This window comes from Panulirus ornatus, chromosome 12 (genome assembly GCF_036320965.1).
Source record: "Panulirus ornatus isolate Po-2019 chromosome 12, ASM3632096v1, whole genome shotgun sequence".
NCBI classification, from domain to species: domain Eukaryota; kingdom Metazoa; phylum Arthropoda; class Malacostraca; order Decapoda; family Palinuridae; genus Panulirus; species Panulirus ornatus.
In genome coordinates this window covers 29,182,651-29,204,342 of record NC_092235.1, presented here as the reverse complement: position 1 = coordinate 29,204,342, position 21,692 = coordinate 29,182,651, and the positions used below count along the sequence as shown (strand labels likewise).

Here is a 21,692-nt window from a genome sequence, read left to right as displayed (position 1 = left end):
TGGTGTGAGGTGGTTTGATCGAGTAAGTAATGTAAGGGTTAGAGAGATGTGTGGAAATAAAAAGAGCATGGTTGAGAGAGCAGAAGAGGGTGTTTTGAAATGGTTTGGGCACATGGAGAGAATGAGTGAGGAAAGATTGACCAAGAGGATATATGTGTTGGAGGTGGAGGGAACGAGGAGAAGTGGGAGACCAAATTGGAGGTGGAAAGATGGAGTGAAAAAGATTTTGAGTGATCGGGGCCTGAACATGCAGGGGGGTGAAAGGCGGGCAAGGAATAGAGTGAATTGGATCGATGTGGTATACCGGGGTTGACGTGCTGTCAGTGGATTGAATCAGGGCATGTGAAGCATCTGGGGTAAACCATGGAAAGCTGTGTGAGGCCTGGATGTGGAAAGGGAGCTGTGGTTTCGGGCATTATTGCATGACAGCTAGAGACTGAGTGTGAACGAATGAGGCCTTTGTTGTCTTTTCCTAGCGCTACCCTGCACACATGAGGGGGGAGGGGGATGGTATTCCATGTGTGGCGAGGTGGCGATGGGAATGAATAAAGGCACACAGTGTGAATTGTGTGCATGGGTATATATGTATGTGTCTGTGTGTGTATATATATGTATACATTGAGATGTATAGGTAAGTATATTTGCGTGTGTGGACGTGTGTCTATATACATGTGTATGGGGGTGGGTTGGGCCATTTCTTTCATCTGTTTCCTTGCGCTGCCTCGCAAACACAGGAGACAGTGACAAAGCAAAATAAATAAATAAATATGTATATATATGTATATATATATATATATTTATATATATATATATATATATATATATATATATATATATATATATATATATATATATATATATATATGTATGTATATTTGAGTGAGTTAGTGGTTTTGATGCACAAGACCGGGTTATAGTGATGGGTGATTTGAATGCAAAGGTTAGTAAGGCGGCAGTTGAGGGAATAATTGGTATACATGGGGTGTTCAGTGTTGTAAATGGAAATGGTGAAGAGCTTGTAGATTCATGTGCTGAAAAAGGACTGGTGATTGGGAATACCTGGTTTAAAAAGCGAGATATACATAAGTGTACGTATGTAAATAGGAGAGATGGCCAGAGAGCGTTATTGGATTACGTGTTAATTGATAGGCACGCTAAAGAGAGACTTTTGGATGTTAATGTGCTGAGAGGTGCAACTGGAGGGATGTCTTATTATCTTGTGGAGGCGAAGGTAAAGATTTGTAGGGGTTTTCAGAAAAGAAGAGAGAATGTTGGGGTGAAGAGAGTGGTGAGAGTAAGTGAGCTTGGGAAGGAGACTTGTGTGAGGAAGTACCAGGGGAGACTGAGTACAGAATGGAAAAAGGTGAGAACAAAGGAGGTAAGGGGAGTGGGGGAGGAATGGGATGTATTTAGGGAAGCAGTGATGGCTTGTGCAAAAGATGCTTGTGGCATGAGGAAGTACCAGGGGAGACTGAGTACAGAATGGAAAAAGGTGAGAACAAAGGAGGTAAGGGGAGTGGGGGAGGAATGGGATGTATTTAGGGAAGCAGTGATGGCTTGTGCAAAAGATGCTTGTGGCATGAGAAGCGTGGGAGGTGGGTTGATTAGAAAGGGTAGTGAGTGGTGGGATGAAGAAGTAAGATTATTAGTGAAAGAGAAGAGAGAGGCATTTGGACAATTTTTGCTGGAAAAAATGCAAATGAGTGGGAGATGTATAAAAGAAAGAGGCAGGAGGTCAAGAGAAAGGTGCAAGAGGTGAAAAAGAGGGCAAATGAGAGTTGGGGTGAGAGAGTATCATTAAATTTTAGGGAGAATAAAAAGGTGTTTTGGAAGGAGGTAAATAAAGTGCGTAAGACAAGGGAGCAAATGGGAACTTCAGTGAAGGGGGCTAATGGGGAGGTGATAACAAGTAGTGATGATGTGAGAAGGAGATGGAGTGAGTATTTTGAAGGTTTGTTGAATGTGTTTGATGATAGAGTGGCAGATATAGGGTGTTTTGGTCGAGGTGGTGTGCAAAGTGAGAGGGTTAGGGAAAATGATTTGGTAAACAGAGAAGAGGTCGTAAAAGCTTTACGGAAGATGAAAGTCGGCAAGGCAGCAGGTTTGGATGGTATTGCAGTGGAATTTATTAAAAAAGGGGGTGACAGTATTGTTGACTGTTTGGTAAGGTTATTTAATGTATGTATGACTCATTGTGAGGTGCCTGAGGATTAGCAGAATGCTTGCATAGTGCCATTGTACAAAGGCAAAGGGGATAAGAGTGAGTGCTCAAATTACAGAGGTATAAGTTTGAGTATTCCTGGTAAATTGTATGGGAGGGAATTGATTGAGAGGGTGAAGGCATGTACTGAGCATCAGATTGGGGAAGAGCAGTGTGGTTTCAGAAGTGACAGAGGATGTTTGGATCAGGTGTTTGCTTTGAAGAATGTATGTAAGAAATACTTAGAATAGCAAATGGATTTGTATGTAGCATTTATGGATCTGGAGAAGGCATATGATAGAGTTGATAGAGATGCTCTGTGGAAGGTATTAAGAATATATAGTGTGGGAGGCAGGTTGTTAGAAGCTGTGAAAAGTTTTTATCGAGGATGTAAGGCATGTGTACGTGTAGGAAGAGAGGAAAGTGATTGGTTCTCAGTGAATGTAGGTTTGCGGCAGGGGTGTGTGTGATGTCTCCATGGTTGTTTAACTTGTTTATGGATGGGGTTGTTAGGGAGGTGAATGTAAGAGTTTTGGAAAGAGGGGCAAGTATGCATTATGTTGTGGATGAGAGAGCTTGGGAAGTGAGTCAGTTGTTTTTCGCTGATGATACAGCGCTGGTGGCTGATTCATGTGAGAAACTGCAGAAGCTGGTGACTGAGTTTGGGAAAGTGTGTGAAAGAAGAAAGTTGCGAGTAAATGTGAAGAAGAGCAAGGTTATTAGGTACAGTAGGGTTGAGGGTCAAGTCAATTGGGAGGTGAGTTTGAATGGTGAGAAGGCTGGAGGAAGTGAAGTGTTTTAGATATCTGGGAGTGGATCTGTCAGCGGATGGAACCATGGAAGCGGAAGTGGATCATAGGGTGGGGGAGGGGGCGAAAATTCTGGGAGCCTTGAAGAATGTGTGGAAGTCGAGAACATTATCTCGGAAAGCAAAAATGGGTATGTTTGAAGGAATAGTGGTTCCAACAATGTTGTATGGTTGCGAGGCGTGGGCTATGGATAGAGTTGTGCGCAGGAGGTGGATGTGCTGGAAATGAGATGTTTGAGGACAATGTGTGGTGTGAGGTGGTTTGATCGAGTAAGTAACGTAAGGGTAAGAGAGATGTGTGGAAATAAAAAGAGTGTGGTTGAGAGAGCAGAAGAGGGTGTTTTGAAATGGTTTCGGTCACATGGAGAGAATGAGTGAGGAAAGATTGACCAAGAGGATATATGTGTCAGGAGGTGGAGGGAACGAGGAGAAGTGGGAGACCAAATTGGAGGTGGAAAGATGGAGTGAAAAAGATTTTGAGTGATTGGGGCCTGAACATGCAGGAGGGTGAAGGCGTGCAAGGAATAGAGTGAATTGGAACGATGTGGTATACCAGGGGTCGACGTGCTGTCAATGGATTGAACCAGGGCATGTGAAGCGTCTGGGGTAAACCATGGAAAGCTGTGTGGGGCCTGGATGTGGAAAGGGATCTGTGGTTTCGGTGCATTATTACATGATAGCTAGAGACTGAGTGTGAACGAATGGGGCCTTTGTTATCTTTTCCTAGCGTTACCTCGCACACATGAGGGGGGAGGGGATGTTATTCCATGTGTTGCGAGGTGGCGATGGGAATAAATAAAGGCAGACAGTATGAATTATGTACATGTGTATATATGTATATGTCTGTGTGTGTATATATATGTGTACATTGAGATGTATAGGTATGTATATTTGCGTGTGTGGACGTGTATGTATATACATGTGTATGTGGGTGGTTTGGGCCATTTTTTTCGTCTTTTTCCCTTGCGCTACTTCGCTAATGTGGGAGACAGTGACAAAGGCAATAAATAAGTATAAAATCATTTAAGTTTTAAAATATATAATTGCCATTTTAGAAATGGAAAAGTATTTATAGATGTAAGGATGTATATTAAATAAAATATTGTTTTATTGTATTTGCCTTTGTGCTGTCCCCCATGGAGGTTGTTTGAAACTTGACGAAAAATGGGGTTGTTAGGAGGTGAATGCAAGAGTTTTGGAAAGAGGGGCAAGTTGCAAGTTGTGGGATGAGAGAGCTTGGGAAGTGAGTCAGTTGTTGTTCGCTGATGATACAGCGCTGGTGGCTGATTCATGTGAGAAACTGCAGAAGCTGGTGACTGAGTTTGGGAAAGTGTGTGAAAGAAGAAAGTTGCGAGTAAATGTGAAGAAGAGCAAGGTTATTAGGTACAGTAGGGTTGAGGGTCAAGTCAATTGGGAGGTAAGTTTGAGTGGAGAAAAACTGAAGGAAGTGAAGTGGTTTAGATATCTGGGAGTGGATTTGGCAGCGGATGGAACCATGGAAGTGGAAGTGAATCATAGGGTGGGGGAGGGGGCGAAAATTCTGGGAGCCTTGAAGAATGTTTGGAAGTCGAGAACATTATCTTGGAAAGCAAAAATGGGTATGTTTGAAGGAATAGTGGTTCCAACAATGTTGTATGGTTGCGAGGCATGGGCTATGGATAGAGTTGTACGCAGGAGGGTGGATGTGCTGGAAATGAGATGTTTGAGGACAATATGTGGAGTGAGGTGGTTTGATCAAGTAAGTAATGTAAGGGTAAGAGAGATGTGTGGAAATAAAAAGAGTGTGGTTGAGAGAGCAGAAGAGGGTGTTTTGAAATGGTTCGGTCACATGGAGAGAATGAGTGAGGAAAGATTGACCAAGAGGATATATGTGCCAGAGGTGGAGGGAATGAAGAGAAGTGGGAGACCAAATTTGAGGTGGAAAGATGGAGTGAAAAAGATTTTGAGTGATTGGGGCCTGAACATGCAGGAGGGTGAAGGGCGTGCAAGGAATAGAGTGAATTGGAACAATGTGGTATACCAGGGTCGACGTGCTGTCAATGGATTGAACCAGGGCATGTGAAACGTCTGGGGTAAACCATGGAAAGCTGTGTGGGGCCTGGATGTGGAAAGGGATCTGTGGTTTCGGTGCATTATTACATGATAGCTAGAGACTGAGTGTGAACGAATGGGGCCTTTGTTATCTTTTCCTAGCGTTACCTCGCACACATGAGGGGGGAGGGGATGTTATTCCATGTGTTGCGAGGTGGCGATGGGAATAAATAAAGGCAGACAGTATGAATTATGTACATGTGTATATATGTATATGTCTGTGTGTGTATATATATGTGTACATTGAGATGTATAGGTATGTATATTTGCGTGTGTGGACGTGTATGTATATACATGTGTATGTGGGTGGTTTGGGCCATTCTTTCGTCTGTTTCCTTGCGCTACTTCGCTAATGTGGGAGACAGTGACAAAGGCAAATAAATAAATAAATATATTTATTTAATATATATATATATATATATATCCCATTTTAGAAATGGAATATATATATATATATATATATATTAAATAAATATATTTATTTATTTATTTGCCTTTGTCGCTGTCTCCCACATTAGCGAGGTAGCGCAAGGAAACAGACGAAAGAATGGGGTTGTTAGGGAGGTGAATGCAAGAGTTTTGGAAAGAGGGGCAAGGCTGAAGTCTGTTGGGGATGAGAGAGCTTGGGAAGTGAGTCAGTTGTTGTTCGCTGATGATACAGCGCTGGTGGATGATTCATGTGAGAAACTGCAGAAGCTGGTGCCTGAGTTTGGTAAAGTGTGTGAAAGAAGAAAGTTAAGAGTAAATGTGAATAAGAGCAAGGTTATTAGGTACAGTAGGGTTGAGGGTCAAGTCAATTGGGAGGTGAGTTTGAATGGAGAAAAACTGGAGGAAGTGAAGTGTTTTAGATATCTGGGAGTGGATCTGGCAGCGGATGGAAACATGGAAGCGGAAGTGGATCATAGGGTGGGGGAGGGGGCGAAAATTCTGGGAGCCTTGAAGAATGTTTGGAAGTCGAGAACATTATCTTGGAAAGCAAAAATGGGTATGTTTGAAGGAATAGTGGTTCCAACAATGTTGTATGGTTGCGAGGCATGGGCTATGGATAGAGTTGTACGCAGGAGGGTGGATGTGCTGGAAATGAGATGTTTGAGGACAATATGTGGAGTGAGGTGGTTTGATCAAGTAAGTAATGTAAGGGTAAGAGAGATGTGTGGAAATAAAAAGAGTGTGGTTGAGAGAGCAGAAGAGGGTGTTTTGAAATGGTTCGGTCACATGGAGAGAATGAGTGAGGAAAGATTGACCAAGAGGATATATGTGCCAGAGGTGGAGGGAATGAAGAGAAGTGGGAGACCAAATTTGAGGTGGAAAGATGGAGTGAAAAAGATTTTGAGTGATTGGGGCCTGAACATGCAGGAGGGTGAAGGGCGTGCAAGGAATAGAGTGAATTGGAACAATGTGGTATACCAGGGTCGACGTGCTGTCAATGGATTGAACCAGGGCATGTGAAACGTCTGGGGTAAACCATGGAAAGCTGTGTGGGGCCTGGATGTGGAAAGGGATCTGTGGTTTCGGTGCATTATTACATGATAGCTAGAGACTGAGTGTGAACGAATGGGGCCTTTGTTATCTTTTCCTAGCGTTACCTCGCACACATGAGGGGGGAGGGGATGTTATTCCATGTGTTGCGAGGGTGGCGATGGGAATAAATAAAGGCAGACAGTATGAATTATGTACATGTGTATATATGTATATGTCTGTGTGTGTATATATATGTGTACATTGAGATGTATAGGTATGTATATTTGCGTGTGTGGACGTGTATGTATATACATGTGTATGTGGGTGGTTTGGGCCATTCTTTCGTCTGTTTCCTTGCGCTACTTCGCTAATGTGGGAGACAGTGACAAAGGCAAATAAATAAATAAATATATTTATTTAATATATATATATATATATATATCCCATTTTAGAAATGGAATATATATATATATATATATATATTAAATAAATATATTTATTTATTTATTTGCCTTTGTCGCTGTCTCCCACATTAGCGAGGTAGCGCAAGGAAACAGACGAAAGAATGGGGTTGTTAGGGAGGTGAATGCAAGAGTTTTGGAAAGAGGGGCAAGGCTGAAGTCTGTTGGGGATGAGAGAGCTTGGGAAGTGAGTCAGTTGTTGTTCGCTGATGATACAGCGCTGGTGGATGATTCATGTGAGAAACTGCAGAAGCTGGTGCCTGAGTTTGGTAAAGTGTGTGAAAGAAGAAAGTTAAGAGTAAATGTGAATAAGAGCAAGGTTATTAGGTACAGTAGGGTTGAGGGTCAAGTCAATTGGGAGGTGAGTTTGAATGGAGAAAAACTGGAGGAAGTGAAGTGTTTTAGATATCTGGGAGTGGATCTGGCAGCGGATGGAAACATGGAAGCGGAAGTGGATCATAGGGTGGGGGAGGGGGCGAAAATTCTGGGAGCCTTGAAGAATGTTTGGAAGTCGAGAACATTATCTTGGAAAGCAAAAATGGGTATGTTTGAAGGAATAGTGGTTCCAACAATGTTGTATGGTTGCGAGGCATGGGCTATGGATAGAGTTGTACGCAGGAGGGTGGATGTGCTGGAAATGAGATGTTTGAGGACAATATGTGGAGTGAGGTGGTTTGATCAAGTAAGTAATGTAAGGGTAAGAGAGATGTGTGGAAATAAAAAGAGTGTGGTTGAGAGAGCAGAAGAGGGTGTTTTGAAATGGTTCGGTCACATGGAGAGAATGAGTGAGGAAAGATTGACCAAGAGGATATATGTGCCAGAGGTGGAGGGAATGAAGAGAAGTGGGAGACCAAATTTGAGGTGGAAAGATGGAGTGAAAAAGATTTTGAGTGATTGGGGCCTGAACATGCAGGAGGGTGAAGGGCGTGCAAGGAATAGAGTGAATTGGAACAATGTGGTATACCAGGGTCGACGTGCTGTCAATGGATTGAACCAGGGCATGTGAAACGTCTGGGGTAAACCATGGAAAGCTGTGTGGGGCCTGGATGTGGAAAGGGATCTGTGGTTTCGGTGCATTATTACATGATAGCTAGAGACTGAGTGTGAACGAATGGGGCCTTTGTTATCTTTTCCTAGCGTTACCTCGCACACATGAGGGGGGAGGGGATGTTATTCCATGTGTTGCGAGGTGGCGATGGGAATAAATAAAGGCAGACAGTATGAATTATGTACATGTGTATATATGTATATGTCTGTGTGTGTATATATATGTGTACATTGAGATGTATAGGTATGTATATTTGCGTGTGTGGACGTGTATGTATATACATGTGTATGTGGGTGGTTTGGGCCATTCTTTCGTCTGTTTCCTTGCGCTACTTCGCTAATGTGGGAGACAGCGACAAAGGCAAATAAATAAATAAATATATTTATTTAATATATATATATATATATATCCCATTTTAGAAAAGGAATATATATATATATATATATATATATATTAAATAAATATATTTATTTATTTATTTGCCTTTGTCGCTGTCTCCCACATTAGCGAGGTAGCGCAAGGAAACAGACGAAAGAATGGGGTTGTTAGGGAGGTGAATGCAAGAGTTTTGGAAAGAGGGGCAAGGCTGAAGTCTGTTGGGGATGAGAGAGCTTGGGAAGTGAGTCAGTTGTTGTTCGCTGATGATACAGCGCTGGTGGATGATTCATGTGAGAAACTGCAGAAGCTGGTGCCTGAGTTTGGTAAAGTGTGTGAAAGAAGAAAGTTAAGAGTAAATGTGAATAAGAGCAAGGTTATTAGGTACAGTAGGGTTGAGGGTCAAGTCAATTGGGAGGTGAGTTTGAATGGAGAAAAACTAGAGGAAGTGAAGTGTTTTAGATATCTGGGAGTGGATCTGGCAGCGGATGGAAACATGGAAGCGGAAGTGGATCATAGGGTGGGGGAGGGGGCGAAAATTCTGGGAGCCTTGAAGAATGTGTGGAAGTCGAGAACATTATCTCGGAAAGCAAAAATGGGTATGTTTGAAGGAATAGTGGTTCCAACAATGTTGTATGGTTGCGAGGCGTGGACTATGGATAGAGTTGTGCACAGGAGGATGGATGTGCTGGAAATGAGATGTTTGAGGACAATGTGTGGTGTGAGGTGGTTTGATCGAGTAAGTAACGTAAGGGTAAGAGAGATGTGTGGAAATAAAAAGAGCGTGGTTGAGAGAGCAGAAGAGGGTGTTTTGAAATGGTTTGGGCACATGGAGAGAATGAGTGAGGAAAGATTGACCAAGAGGATATATGTGTCGGAGGTGGAGGGAACGAGGAGAAGAGGGAGACCAAATTGGAGGTGGAAAGATGGAGTGAAAAAGATTTTGTGTGATCGGGGCCTGAACATGCAGGAGGGTGAAAGGAGGGCAAGGAATAGAGTGAATTGGAGCGATGTGGTATACCTGGGGTTGACGTGCTGTCAGTGGATTGAATCAAGGCATGTGAAGCGTCTGGGGTAAACCATGGAAAGCTGTGTAGGTATGTATATTTGCGTGTGTGGACGTATGTATATACATGTGTATAGGGGTGGGTTGGGCCATTTCTTTCGTCTGTTTCCTTGCGCTACCTCGCAAACGCGGGAGACAGCGACAAAGCAAAAAAAAAATATATATATATATATATATATATATATATATATATATATATATATATATATATATATATATATATATATTTATTTATTTTTTTTATTATACTTTGTCGCTGTCTCCCGCGTTTGCGAGGTAGCGCAAGGAAACAGACGAAAGAAATGGCCCAACCCACCCCCATACACATGTATATACCTACGTCCACACACGCAAATATATATATATATATATATATATATATGTATGTATATGTATGCGGCAGGGGTGTGTGATGTCTCCATGGTTGTTTAATTTGTTTATGGATGGGGTTGTTAGGGAGGTAAATGCAAGAGTCCTGGAAAGAGGGGCAAGTATGAAGTCTGTTGGGGATGAGAGAGCTTGGGAAGTGAGTCAGTTGTTGTTCGCTGATGATACAGCGCTGGTGGCTGATTCATGTGAGAAACTGCAGAAGCTGGTGACTGAGTTTGGTAAAGTGTGTGGAAGAAGAAAGTTAAGAGTAAATGTGAATAAGAGCAAGGTTATTAGGTACAGTAGGGTTGAGGGTCAAGTCAATTGGGAGGTGAGTTTGAATGGAGAAAAACTGGAGGAAGTGAAGTGTTTTAGATATCTGGGAGTGGATCTGTCAGCGGATGGAACCATGGAAGCGGAAGTGGATCATAGGGTGGGGGAGGGGGCGAAAATTTTGGGAGCCTTGAAAAATGTGTGGAAGTCGAGAACATTATCTCGGAAAGCAAAAATGGGTATGTTTGAAGGAATAGTGGTTCCAACAATGTTGTATGGTTGCGAGGCGTGGGCTATGGATAGAGTTGTGCGCAGGAGGATGGATGTGCTGGAAATGAGATGTTTGAGGACAATGTGTGGTGTGAGGTGGTTTGATCGAGTAAGTAACGTAAGGGTAAGAGAGATGTGTGGAAATAAAAAGAGCGTGGTTGAGAGAGCAGAAGAGGGTGTTTTGAAATGGTTTGTGCACATGGAGAGAATGAGTGAGGAAAGATTGACCAAGAGGATATATGTGTCGGAGGTGGAGGGAACGAGGAGAAGAGGGAGACCAAATTGGAGGTGGAAAGATGGAGTGAAAAAGATTTTGTGTGATCGGGGCCTGAACATGCAGGAGGGTGTAAGGAGGGCAAGGAATAGAGTGAATTGGAGCGATGTGGTATACAGGGGTTGACGTGCTGTCAGTGGAGTAAATCAAGGCATGTGAAGCGTCTGGGGTAAACCATGGAAAGCTGTGTAGGTATGTATATTTGCGTGTGTGGACGTGTGTATGTACATGTGTATGGGGGGGGTTGGGCCATTTCTTTCGTCTGTTTCCTTGCGCTACCTCGCAAACGCGGGAGACAGCGACAAAGTATAAAAAAAAAAAAAAAAAATGTATGTATATATACAAGTAAAGCCCTAAGTAATTGGAAAATAGGAAATGTCAAGTGCTTTTGTATTATTACATTGTCAGGACTAATTACAGATAAAGAGAACTGGAATATGATATACCAGCCGCTGCTGTGGGGTTGGGGCTGGCGAATGAAGAAACAGGTGAAGAGATTAGGGCACAATGACCTCCCTTCTCAAGTTACAGACTCAGGTAAACCTATGTTGTGGGAAGCATTTAAAAATTTTATCTTATAGCAACTTGTTACTGTTGCCCCATTGTGAGAACTTTACTTAATGTTCCTATCCTGTGAGAATCTTCCAATATTAATGTAATCTTCAGCAATAACAGTACAGTTAGGGAAAGTCTCATTAGAAATTCTGCAACTTCCCAGAAGGGCTATGTGCACAACTTTCCCTGTAAAGAGCATGATCAGTTTTATATTGGTTTAACTGAGGTTTTCAACTTCAGGACCAAGCAACATAAAGACAGTGCTAGGCACTGTCAAGAATCCAATGCAGAATTTGTCCATCCCAAAGACTCCATTCATCAAATTGACTGGAGCAGTGTTAAGGTCATCACACACAACGACTCAGTAATGGACAGAAATATTAGTGAAGGGGACCTTATAAAACGTAGCAAATACTCCAGTATCACTCAAAAAGTTGGGCTACACAAATGAGATAACTTTATAAGCAAGTAATTAAGTTTGTTTAGTGTGCCTTGAAAGTTGTACGGGAGTTAGTGATAGAAGGAATGTACAGTGGGATGGATCATTTCTACATTTTTTTTGATATTTGTTTGTAGGTAGTACAAAAAAGTTGGGGATCTATTAGAAAAAATTCTGCAAAAATATGAGTTCTCTGCACTAACATCTTTAGTCCCCCAAGGGACTCAAATATTGAAAAATAAGTTATTAAAAATGCACATTTATGGAAAAATCTAAAGCTGAAAATATGTATATTTTTTAAGTGAGGATATATTCATTTTCTAGAAATACACTTAAACTAATTCTGAAATCTGGAAGTAATTGAAAAACTCCCTCAGCCCCCAAGAAAACTGAAAATATAGTATTTTTACTAGAAATACCAATTTTAAACAAATTGCTAAAAATCTAATTGCTATATTTTTCAGCCATAGGTGCCATAATAATGATGTTTTAGTTAAACTTACATATTGTGAAAGGTTTAAGACAGATATTTCAATAACTTGAATAATCCATGAATGATGAAAGCTATAGATTATATCACCCATAAGCACAAAATTTAGTATTTATCCCAAATGAAATAGTTTACCATTTAATGGTTATTGTAAATGCCTTTTTTGCATAGAAAACTATTTCCACATAAAGACTAAACAATTATGTGCTCTTTATCTATATGTCTTACGTCAGTCACATGATAAGTGCATAATAGCTCGGATTTCATTGGCTCAACCAGCAAAGGAATAGCTCATCTCTTAGTTGCACTAAAGTGCTTTTAGAGGAATGGTATCATATGTTTATTTCATCAGTGAAATGGCAAGCCGCAGCACTAGGCAAGCAACTGAGTGCCCTATATTTGGTCAGCCAGAACAACTGAAACAAACTGTTTTACCAACATATGAAGATTTGATGAAAGCATGCCAGTGCAAGCAAAATTAATTATTATTTTCTATTTCAAAGGAACTAGCATTTTCAGGTGTTTGTGATGTAGTTACTACTTTTGTGATGTACTTACTGACTTTGTAATGGAAATCTGACAGTCAGCATCAATTCCTGTTGTATCAAAAATGCTAATTAAAGATATGGTAGTAATTATAACAAAAAATACAAGAGCTTTTATATCACTGCACAGATAGAAAAGATACTGCCTTATATCAAGTGAAGTTTAATGAATTTCAGAACCATGCAAAAGTGCTTTTTGATATTGCTGCTTTTAAGTGTCCAGATTTGAATTCTTGTAATTGTCCAGCTACAAAGAAAGTTCCTAGAAATGAAGAAGAATTGTTGATTGATTGATCAACGGTCAGAAAGAAAGATGATAATTGGAGGTGTAGACTGTCAAGAAAGCTTGAGGATTGGAAAAATGTCTAACTGCAAAAATAAGCATAAACAAGATATTGAATTAGGCTATTCATCTTCATCTCTTGTAGTTCTTCTTTCATCATCAGAATCAGAGACAAATTCATATGAACCATCAGACTATGAAACAAAGTTACCTTCTAGAACCAAGAGAGATTTCAGGAAAAGGAAATTGACTTCTATTTTCTCAGCTGTAGCACGTGCTTGTGACAGAACAGGCATATCAGATAGGGCAGGTACAACTATTTCCCGTTTGCTACTGCAGGATATAGGTGAAAATGATGAAAGCCATACCAGTATAGTTACTGACAGAAACAAAATTCACCATGAAAGGCAAAAAGCATGCGGTGAAAGTCAACAGTGCAGCAAGATGAACACAATTAATCCTTTTGCCATTTACTTTGATGGGTACAAGGATAAAACTTTAGTGAGAACAAAAAGGCAGCAAATTTTCAAGATCTGTTGTAAATGAAGAGCATATTTGTCTTCTACAAGAGCCAGGATCAAAATTTTATTTCCCATGTTACTCTGAATTCTCGTAAAGGCAATGAATTGCAAACGAAATGCAAGGTTTTATTATTTCATCAGACAATGATCTAACATATTTGAGAGCAATTGGGTGTGATGGGGACTGCTGTTAATATAGGCCCTAAAAATAGAGTAAGAACACTTCTTGAACAAAATATTGGCAAGCCACTGCAACATTGCAATGGCTTATTAGCCAGCTTCATGCTAATGAATTGCCTTTAAGGCATCTGATCACAAACAAGGATGGTAAAACAAGTGGACCAATTGGATTTGCAAGAGAAGCTCACAAACAGTTACAAGACTGTGAGAAAATTGCAGTTGATATAAATTTCAAGGCTATCAAATCAGAAGATATTGAAGTAGACTCTGATGAATACAGTACCAATCAAAAATACTTATTTGACATTTATTGAGCAATCTCTAAAGATACAGTGGATTATGCACTATCACATCATAATCCAGGAAAAATATCTCATTCACGATAGTTGAGAACAGTGTATGAAATTATACTTCTCTGTGTTACAACGTCTGAGCCTTCAAATACTTTGCAAATTTTAGATGAATTTACAATGAAAATTTATGCACTTATGTGATTCAAGATAAAGTGCAAACCCTCCATCAAATATGGTGCTCAACATTTGCATGAAACCATTGTCTGTACTCGTCCCTTCACTAGAAATATCAAGAAAATTTTGAACCCTGTTCTTCAGAGGAATGCATTCATCAGGCACCCTGAGAACATTCTATTCTCATTAGCAAGATTCATGAAGAGAGAAACTTTGTGAGTTGGGATACAGAAGAGTATTGTGGGTAAGGAAAGAAAAGAGAAGCAGTGTTAGACCTTTTAAAGTTCCTGTTATTGATTTCAATGCAAAGGAATATTATAAGATGATTGACAGGCACAATGCTGATGTTACAGAGCGCCCTTTAACATCGGGCATCGAAGATGAAACAATCTAGAACATTATCAAGAGTTGCATTCCTACTGAAAATGATTATTTCAATATGCCATGCCACACACACAGGCAGTAGAATGCCATATAAGATTAATTCTTGAAGCATCAACTATACTATGTCGCCAGAAAGTAGAAATGGGTACATAAGAACAACCCTTCAAAAGTAGAAAGGCTCTTCCAAAATTTGACTCAAAAAAAGAACTCGTGACTTAAAAAAAGCACAGTTCCTTATATGGTTGGGAAGGTGTTAGGGTGGAACTCACAATGCAGCTGCATCTATGCCATGAGTTCTTGGTTATTTCTGAAATCCTGGGGATAGGGCGTGAAAGAATACTTCCCATGTATTCCCCATGTATCATAGAAGGCGACTAAAGAGGGTGGGAGCAGGGGGCTGGAAACCCTCCCCTCCTTGTATTTTAATTTCTAAAAAGGGAAACAGAAGAAGGAGTAAAGCGGGGAGTGCTCATCCTCCTTGAAGGCTCAGATTGGGGTGTCTGAATGTGTGTGTGTGGAGGTAACCAAGATGAGAAGAAAGGAGGGATGGGTAGCATGTTTCAGAAAAGAAACCTAGATGTTCTGGCTCTGAGTGAAACAAAGCTCAACGGGAAGAATGATTTGGGAAAGTCTTGGGAGTAAAGTCAGGGGTTGGTGACAGGACAAGAGCTAAGGAAGGAGTAGCACTACTCCTGAAGCAGATGTGAGAGTATGTGTTAAGAGTGTAAAAAAGTAAAACGGAAAGTGGATGGAGAGATGGGTGATTATTGGTGCTTATGCACCTGGTCATAAGAAGAAAGATCACGAGAGAGGCAAGTGTTTTGGGAGCAGCTGCGTGTGTCAGCAGCTTTGATGCAACAGACTGGGTTTTAGTGATGGGTGAATTAAATGTGAAAGTGAGTAATGTGACTGTTGAGGGTATAATTCGTGTGTATGGAGTATTCAGTGTTGTAAATGGAAATGGTGAAGAACTTGTGGATTTGTGTGCTGGAAATGGTGAAGAACTTGTGGATCTGTGAGCTGAAAAAAGACTGGTGATTGGGAATACGTGGTTTAAAAAGAGGGATATACATAAGTATACATATGTGAGTAGTAGAGATGTCAAGAGGCATTATTGGATTATGTGTTAATTGACAGGGATGGAAAAGATAGACTTCTGGATGTTAATATGCTGAGAAGGGCAGCTGGAAGGATGTCTGATCACTATCTTGTGGAGGCGAAGGTGAAAATTTCTAGCAGTTTTCAGAAAATGAGAGAATGTTGGGGAGAAGAAAGTGGTGAGAGTAAAAGAGCTTGGAAAGGAGACTTGTGCAAGAAAGTACCTGAAGATAATGAGTGTAGAATGGCAAAAGGTGAGAGCAAATGATGTGATGGGAGTGGGTGAGGAATGGGACATATTTTGGGAAGCAGTGATGGCTTGCACAAAAGATGCATGTGACTTGATAAAGGTGGAAGGTGGGCAGATTTGAAAGGGTAGTGAGTGATGGGGTGAAGAAGTAAAGTTGTCAGTGAAGGAGAAAAGAGAGGCATTTGGTTGATACTTGCAAGGAAGGAGTGCAAAATTGACTGGGAGATGTATAAAAGAAAGTGGTAGGAGGTCAAGAGAAAGGTGCAAGGGTTGAAAAAGAGGGCAAATGAGAGTTGGGGTGAGAGAATATTATCAAATTTTACAGAGAATAAAATGATGTTTTGAAAGAGGGTAAATAATGTGCATAAGACAAGAGAACATATGGGAACACTGATGAAGGGGGCAAGAGGGGAAGTGATAACAGGTAGTGATGAAGCGAGGAGATAGAGTGAGTATTTTGAAGGTTTATTGAATGTGTTTGATGGTAGAGTGGTATAGGGTGTTATGGTCGAGATGGTGTGCAAAGTGAGAGGATAAGGGAGAATGGTTTGGTTAAGAAAGAAGAGGTAGTGAAAGCTTTGCATAAGATGAAAGCCGGTAAGGTGGCGGGTTTGGATGGTATTGCAGTGGAATTTATTAAAAAAGAAGGTGACTGTGATGTTGATTGGTTGGTAAGGATATTCAATGTATGTATGGTTTATGGTGAAGTGCCTGAGGATTGGCAGAATGCATGTATAGTGCCATTGTACAAAAGCAAAGGGGAAAAAGGGAAGTGTTCAAACTACAAAGGCATAAGTCTGTTGAGTATTCCTGGGAAATTATATGGGAGGGTACTGATTGAGAGGGTGAAGGCATGTACAGAGCATCAGATTGGGAAAGAGCAGCGTGGTTTCAGAAGTGGTAGAGGAAGTGTAGAACAGGTGTTTGTTTTGAAGAATGTGTGTGAGAAATACTTAAAAAAACAGATGGATTTGTATGTAGCATTTATGGATCTGGAGAAGGCATATGATAGGACTGGAGATGCTTTGTGGAAGGTCTTAAGAGTATATGATGTGGGAGGTAAGTTGACAGAAGCAGTGAAAAGTTTTTACCGAGAATGTAAGGCATATGTACGAGTAGGAAGAGAGGAGAGTGATCGGTTCTTAGATAATGTTGGTTTGCAGCAGCAGTGTGTGACATCCCCACGGTTGATTATTTTGTTTATGGATAGGGTGGTTAGGGAGGTAAATGCAAGAGTTTTGGAGAGAGGGGCAAGTATGCAGTCTGTCAGGGATGAGAGGGCCTGGGAGATGAGTCAGTTGTTGTTTGCCAATGATATAGCTCTAGTGGCTGATTCATCTAAGAAACTGCAGAAGTTGGTGACCGAGTATGGAAATGCGTGTGAAAGAAAGTTGAGAGTAAATGTGAATAAGAGCAAGGTTATTAGGTTCAGTAGGGTTGAGGGAAAAGTTAATTGGAATGTAAGTTTAAATGGAGAAAAACGGTGGGAGGTGAAGTGCTTTAGTTATCTGGGAGTGTACTAAGCAGCGAATGGAACCATGGACGCAGAAGTAAGTTGCAGGGTAGGGGGAGGGGGCGATGTAGAATGTGTGGAAGGATAGAATATTATTTCGGAGAGCAAAAATGGGTATGTTTGAAGGAATAGTAGTTCCATCAATGTCATAAGGCTACAAGGCATGGGCCATAGATAGGATTGTATAGAGGAGAGGAGGAAGTCAAGAGTAAATGTGAATAGAAGCAAGGTTAATTAGTTTAGCAGGATGAGGGACAAATTAGTTGGGGTGTGAATTTGAATGGAGAAAAATTTTAGAACCTGAAGTATTTTAGATACCTGGGTGTGGAAGTGGCAACAAATTGAACCATAAAAACAAAAGCAAGTCATAGGGTAGGTGAGGAATTGAAGGTTCTGGAGGCACTGAAAAATGTGTGGAATGAGAGAACATTATCTGGGGGGGCATAAATGGGAATGTTTGAAGGTATAGTAGTCCTCAAAATATTATATGGAGCCAAGACATGGGCTGTAAGTAAGGCTGTACAGAGGGGATGTGTTGGAAATCAAGTGTTTAAGTAAGGCTGTACAGAGGGGATGTGTTGGAAATCAAGTGTTTTATGACAATAGGTGGGATTGCATGGTTTGATCGATTAAGTAATGAAAGGGTAAGAGAGAGGTACAGTAATATGAGTGTGCTTCAAGATAAGAATATGCATATGTATATTTCTTGGGGGTAGGGGAGAAGGGATACTTACCACGTATTCCCTGTGTGTTGTAGAAGGCAACTAAAAGGGGTGAGAGTGGGGGGCTGGAAATTCTCCCCTCCAGTTTTTACTCTTCCAAAAGACTGAACAGAGAAGGGGGCCAGGTGAGGGTTTTTTCTTTAAGGCTCAGTCCTCTGTTCTTGACGCTACCTTGGAAAAGTCTGTGGGGCCTGGTTGTGGACAGGTGCTAAAGTTTCACTGTATTGCACATGAAAGCAAGAGATTGTATATGAGTGAATGAGGCCCTTCTCTATGTTCCTAGTGCTATCTTGCTAATGTGGGGAAACTGATGACAAGTATGAAAAAAAAGGAATATAGCTAAAGCATCCCAACATCTTAGGATGTCCTTCCCTATTTTTTTTACTTTTGAAATTTAATATGTCTTACTAGTGTGCAAGTATCTTGAGCTGAATATTCCTGAAAGCCATCCATAGTTGATGATGATTATAAAACATGACTGCATATAGCAAGAGTGAATGTACAAGTCAAATGTTTGGAATTTATAGAACGTAATCTCCAGTCTGAGGTATAATTCTTATTCAGTGTCAAAAAATGGAAAGGTATTAATGTTATTCAACAAATATTGCATCTTTACTGTCCAGTTTTAAATTGTGCATATTACCTTAAAGAAGGTTACCTTAAAGAAGGTTACCCATTACCAAGGTTAAGGTTAACTCACCTGGCCAAGTAAGCAAGGCAGTACAGAAGATAGCACAATGACAGACAAATAATGGGTCTTTCAGGGTATCGGAACCTGGCTGGCTCAAGCCAGAATGTCAGGACAGTAAAGAAGGTTGACACAAAGCACAGCCCTGCCCATACAAGCATCCATACCTGCAGAAACAATGAGCAGTTGTTTAATAATCATAGGAAGGTACTGTAAGCAAGTGTACCCCTAAAAGGACTGGGAACTCCTTCCCTTTGCCAGCCTGCTGGCTTAGGGCTGGGAATTCATTTTACAAACCAAATTTAACTTTGAATATATGTCAGTAATCAATTGGTCCACCCCTAGGTAAATGTAAACAAAGTTAATTTATGAGACTGAAAATCAATCAGAATTATTTATGGTAGCCTTGATAAATTAGGTGAAACAGTAAGAGGGATATGGGGAGTGGGAGGAGGAATACAGGGAGTGGGAGGGAGAATACACATCATAAGAGAAATGAAAGAACAAGAAGAACATGGAAGAGGAGAAGAGAGAAGCAGTTGGATATGAGCACAAACATTCAATAAAAGCACATAAATTAGCCCTGCCCTCTAAATCTATACATCACAGTAGACATATAAATATACCTACTATTAAAGGATAGTAGCACTGCAATAAATACCTGCATACAATAAATCCTGATACTAGAAATGTGTAGGAAAAAATTGCAAGAGAACCTTTACCCTTACCTTCTTACCATAGGAAACCATTCTTTGAAGCTCCTGTGGCACTCAGAAAACTAACCACATTCATTTGGTGGGATCATAGGTCACAGAGGAGTGTGAAGTTGTGTATATGTCTGTGTCAATTGAGTGCAGCCACACCCACTGGGTGGGGCCATAGGTCAAGGGTAAGTGTGGTGCTGTGTATATGTCAGTGTTAGGTGAGTGCAGGACAATTTAGGAGTAACTGTTCACTTTCTTCAGTATGATAATTGCATTTTAGGCTTGAGGGGATCTTAGGATATGTTGAATTAGTGTTTGTAATGTTTTGGAGATGGGTCATCTTCAGAATGTAGAAAACAAAATAAAAGTGGAACTTGTATGTGTTTAGGGAGTGTGGTTTCAGATGGGTAGATGTCTGGTGGGGGTGGTATTTAAGACTGAGTTAGATGGGTCATTGTTTAAAGCTTGTCAAGTCATTTCAATTAGTATATGTTTAGTCACTCTTGTGTTTGTTGGTGTGGGGAGTTTTGCAGGTACAGGTTGTTAAAGAGTGAAGTAGGGATAAGCTTTTATTTCTACTCGGGGGTTGGTGGTAAGTAATCAAATGGTTTGACTGGAAAGGGCCTAGTGCTGTTGCAAAGAACTGATTGCCAAGTTTATTGAGAGGGGATTGTGTTGGGGATTATTGTTTTGTTGTGGAAGCATTAGGTGTTTGTGGTGCTAAGCAGCCACTGATGATTCTGAGTGCTCAGGTCTGTGTGGTTTTTAGCTTAGTTATATTTACTTTTGACTGGGCGGATGACCAGGCAGGTGAGCCATAGTTTAGTGAGGACTGGATGAATTGTTATTGAGAATACAAAGGGATTGTTTCTTGTTTTTGTGTTGATTTTTGTAATGTGGGGTATGAATGTCTTGTGAGTTGTATGTGATACCTAGAGAAGTTACTATTCTTTTGAGTGAGGAGCAATTCATAGAGTGCAAGACAATAGATAAATAATTATCTTACTTAAATATTATACCATGGCAAGAAATGTTGCTTAAAACTTCTCTTGAAGCTTATGAGCGATGTATAATTTCTGAAGTGTCCAGAAAATTAGTTCAAATTAAACTGCCAACTAATAAACCAACATCTGGGAAAGAGTTGATAGGGCAGAAGTTGGTGATTACTTATTTGTACCATACAAAGAGGGAGTCTTATGCTCATACAGGCCGTTCTCTTGAACACTCTACCATTATACATAAATGTAACATGATTATGCTGAAAATATTATTTCAGTAATACATGAAAGTTCCTCATTTGTGTAGGGAACGATCTAATTTTTTCTTTATTATTATACGTAATTGCTGTTTCCCACATCAGTGAGGTAGTGCAAGGAAACAGACAAAGAATGGCCCAACAACTCATATATACACACACACACATACATATATATATATATATATATATATATATTTTTTTTTTCATACTATTCGCCATTTCCCGCGTTGGCGAGGTAGCGTTAAGAACAGAAGACTGAGCCTTTGAGGGAATATCCTCACTTGGCTCCCTTCTCTGTTCCTTCTTTGGGAAAATTAAAAAACGAGAGGGGAGGATTTCCAGCCCCCCACTCCCTTCCCTTTTAGTTGCCTTATACGACACGCAGGGAGAACTTGGGAAGTATTCTTTCTCCCCTATCCCCAGGGATAATATATATATATATATATATATATATATATATATATATATATATATATATATATATATATATATATATATATATATCTTTTTCTTTCTTTTGAACTATCCGCCATTTCCCGCATTAGCGAGGTAGCGTTAAGAACAGAGGACTGGGCCTTTGTGGAATATCCTCACCTGGCCCCCCTCTGTTCCTTCTTTTGGAAAATTAAAAAAAAGAAAAAAAAAACGAGAGGGCAGGATTTCCAGCCTCCAGCTCCCTCCCCTTTTAGTCGCCTTCTACGACACGCAGGGAATACGTGGGAAGTATTCTTCATCCCCTATCCCCAGGGATATATATATATATATATATATATATATATATATATATATATATATATATATATATATATATATATATATATATATAAAAATATATATATATATATATATATATATATATATATATATATATATATATATATATATATATATATATATAT

General features: G+C 40.2%; 1 protein-coding gene across 2 annotated transcripts in view; it reads right to left on the bottom strand.

The window, feature by feature from the left end:
- The window catches only part of LOC139751987 (frizzled-9-like), a 147,749-nt gene that overhangs the window by 68,535 nt on the left and 57,522 nt on the right, over positions 1-21,692 (bottom strand). For both annotated transcript variants that reach the window (XM_071667737.1, XM_071667736.1), the window contains exon 5: positions 18,844-18,998. In XM_071667737.1, the coding sequence (XP_071523838.1) occupies positions 18,844-18,998 (155 nt within the window). The remainder of the gene's footprint in view (positions 1-18,843; positions 18,999-21,692) is intronic.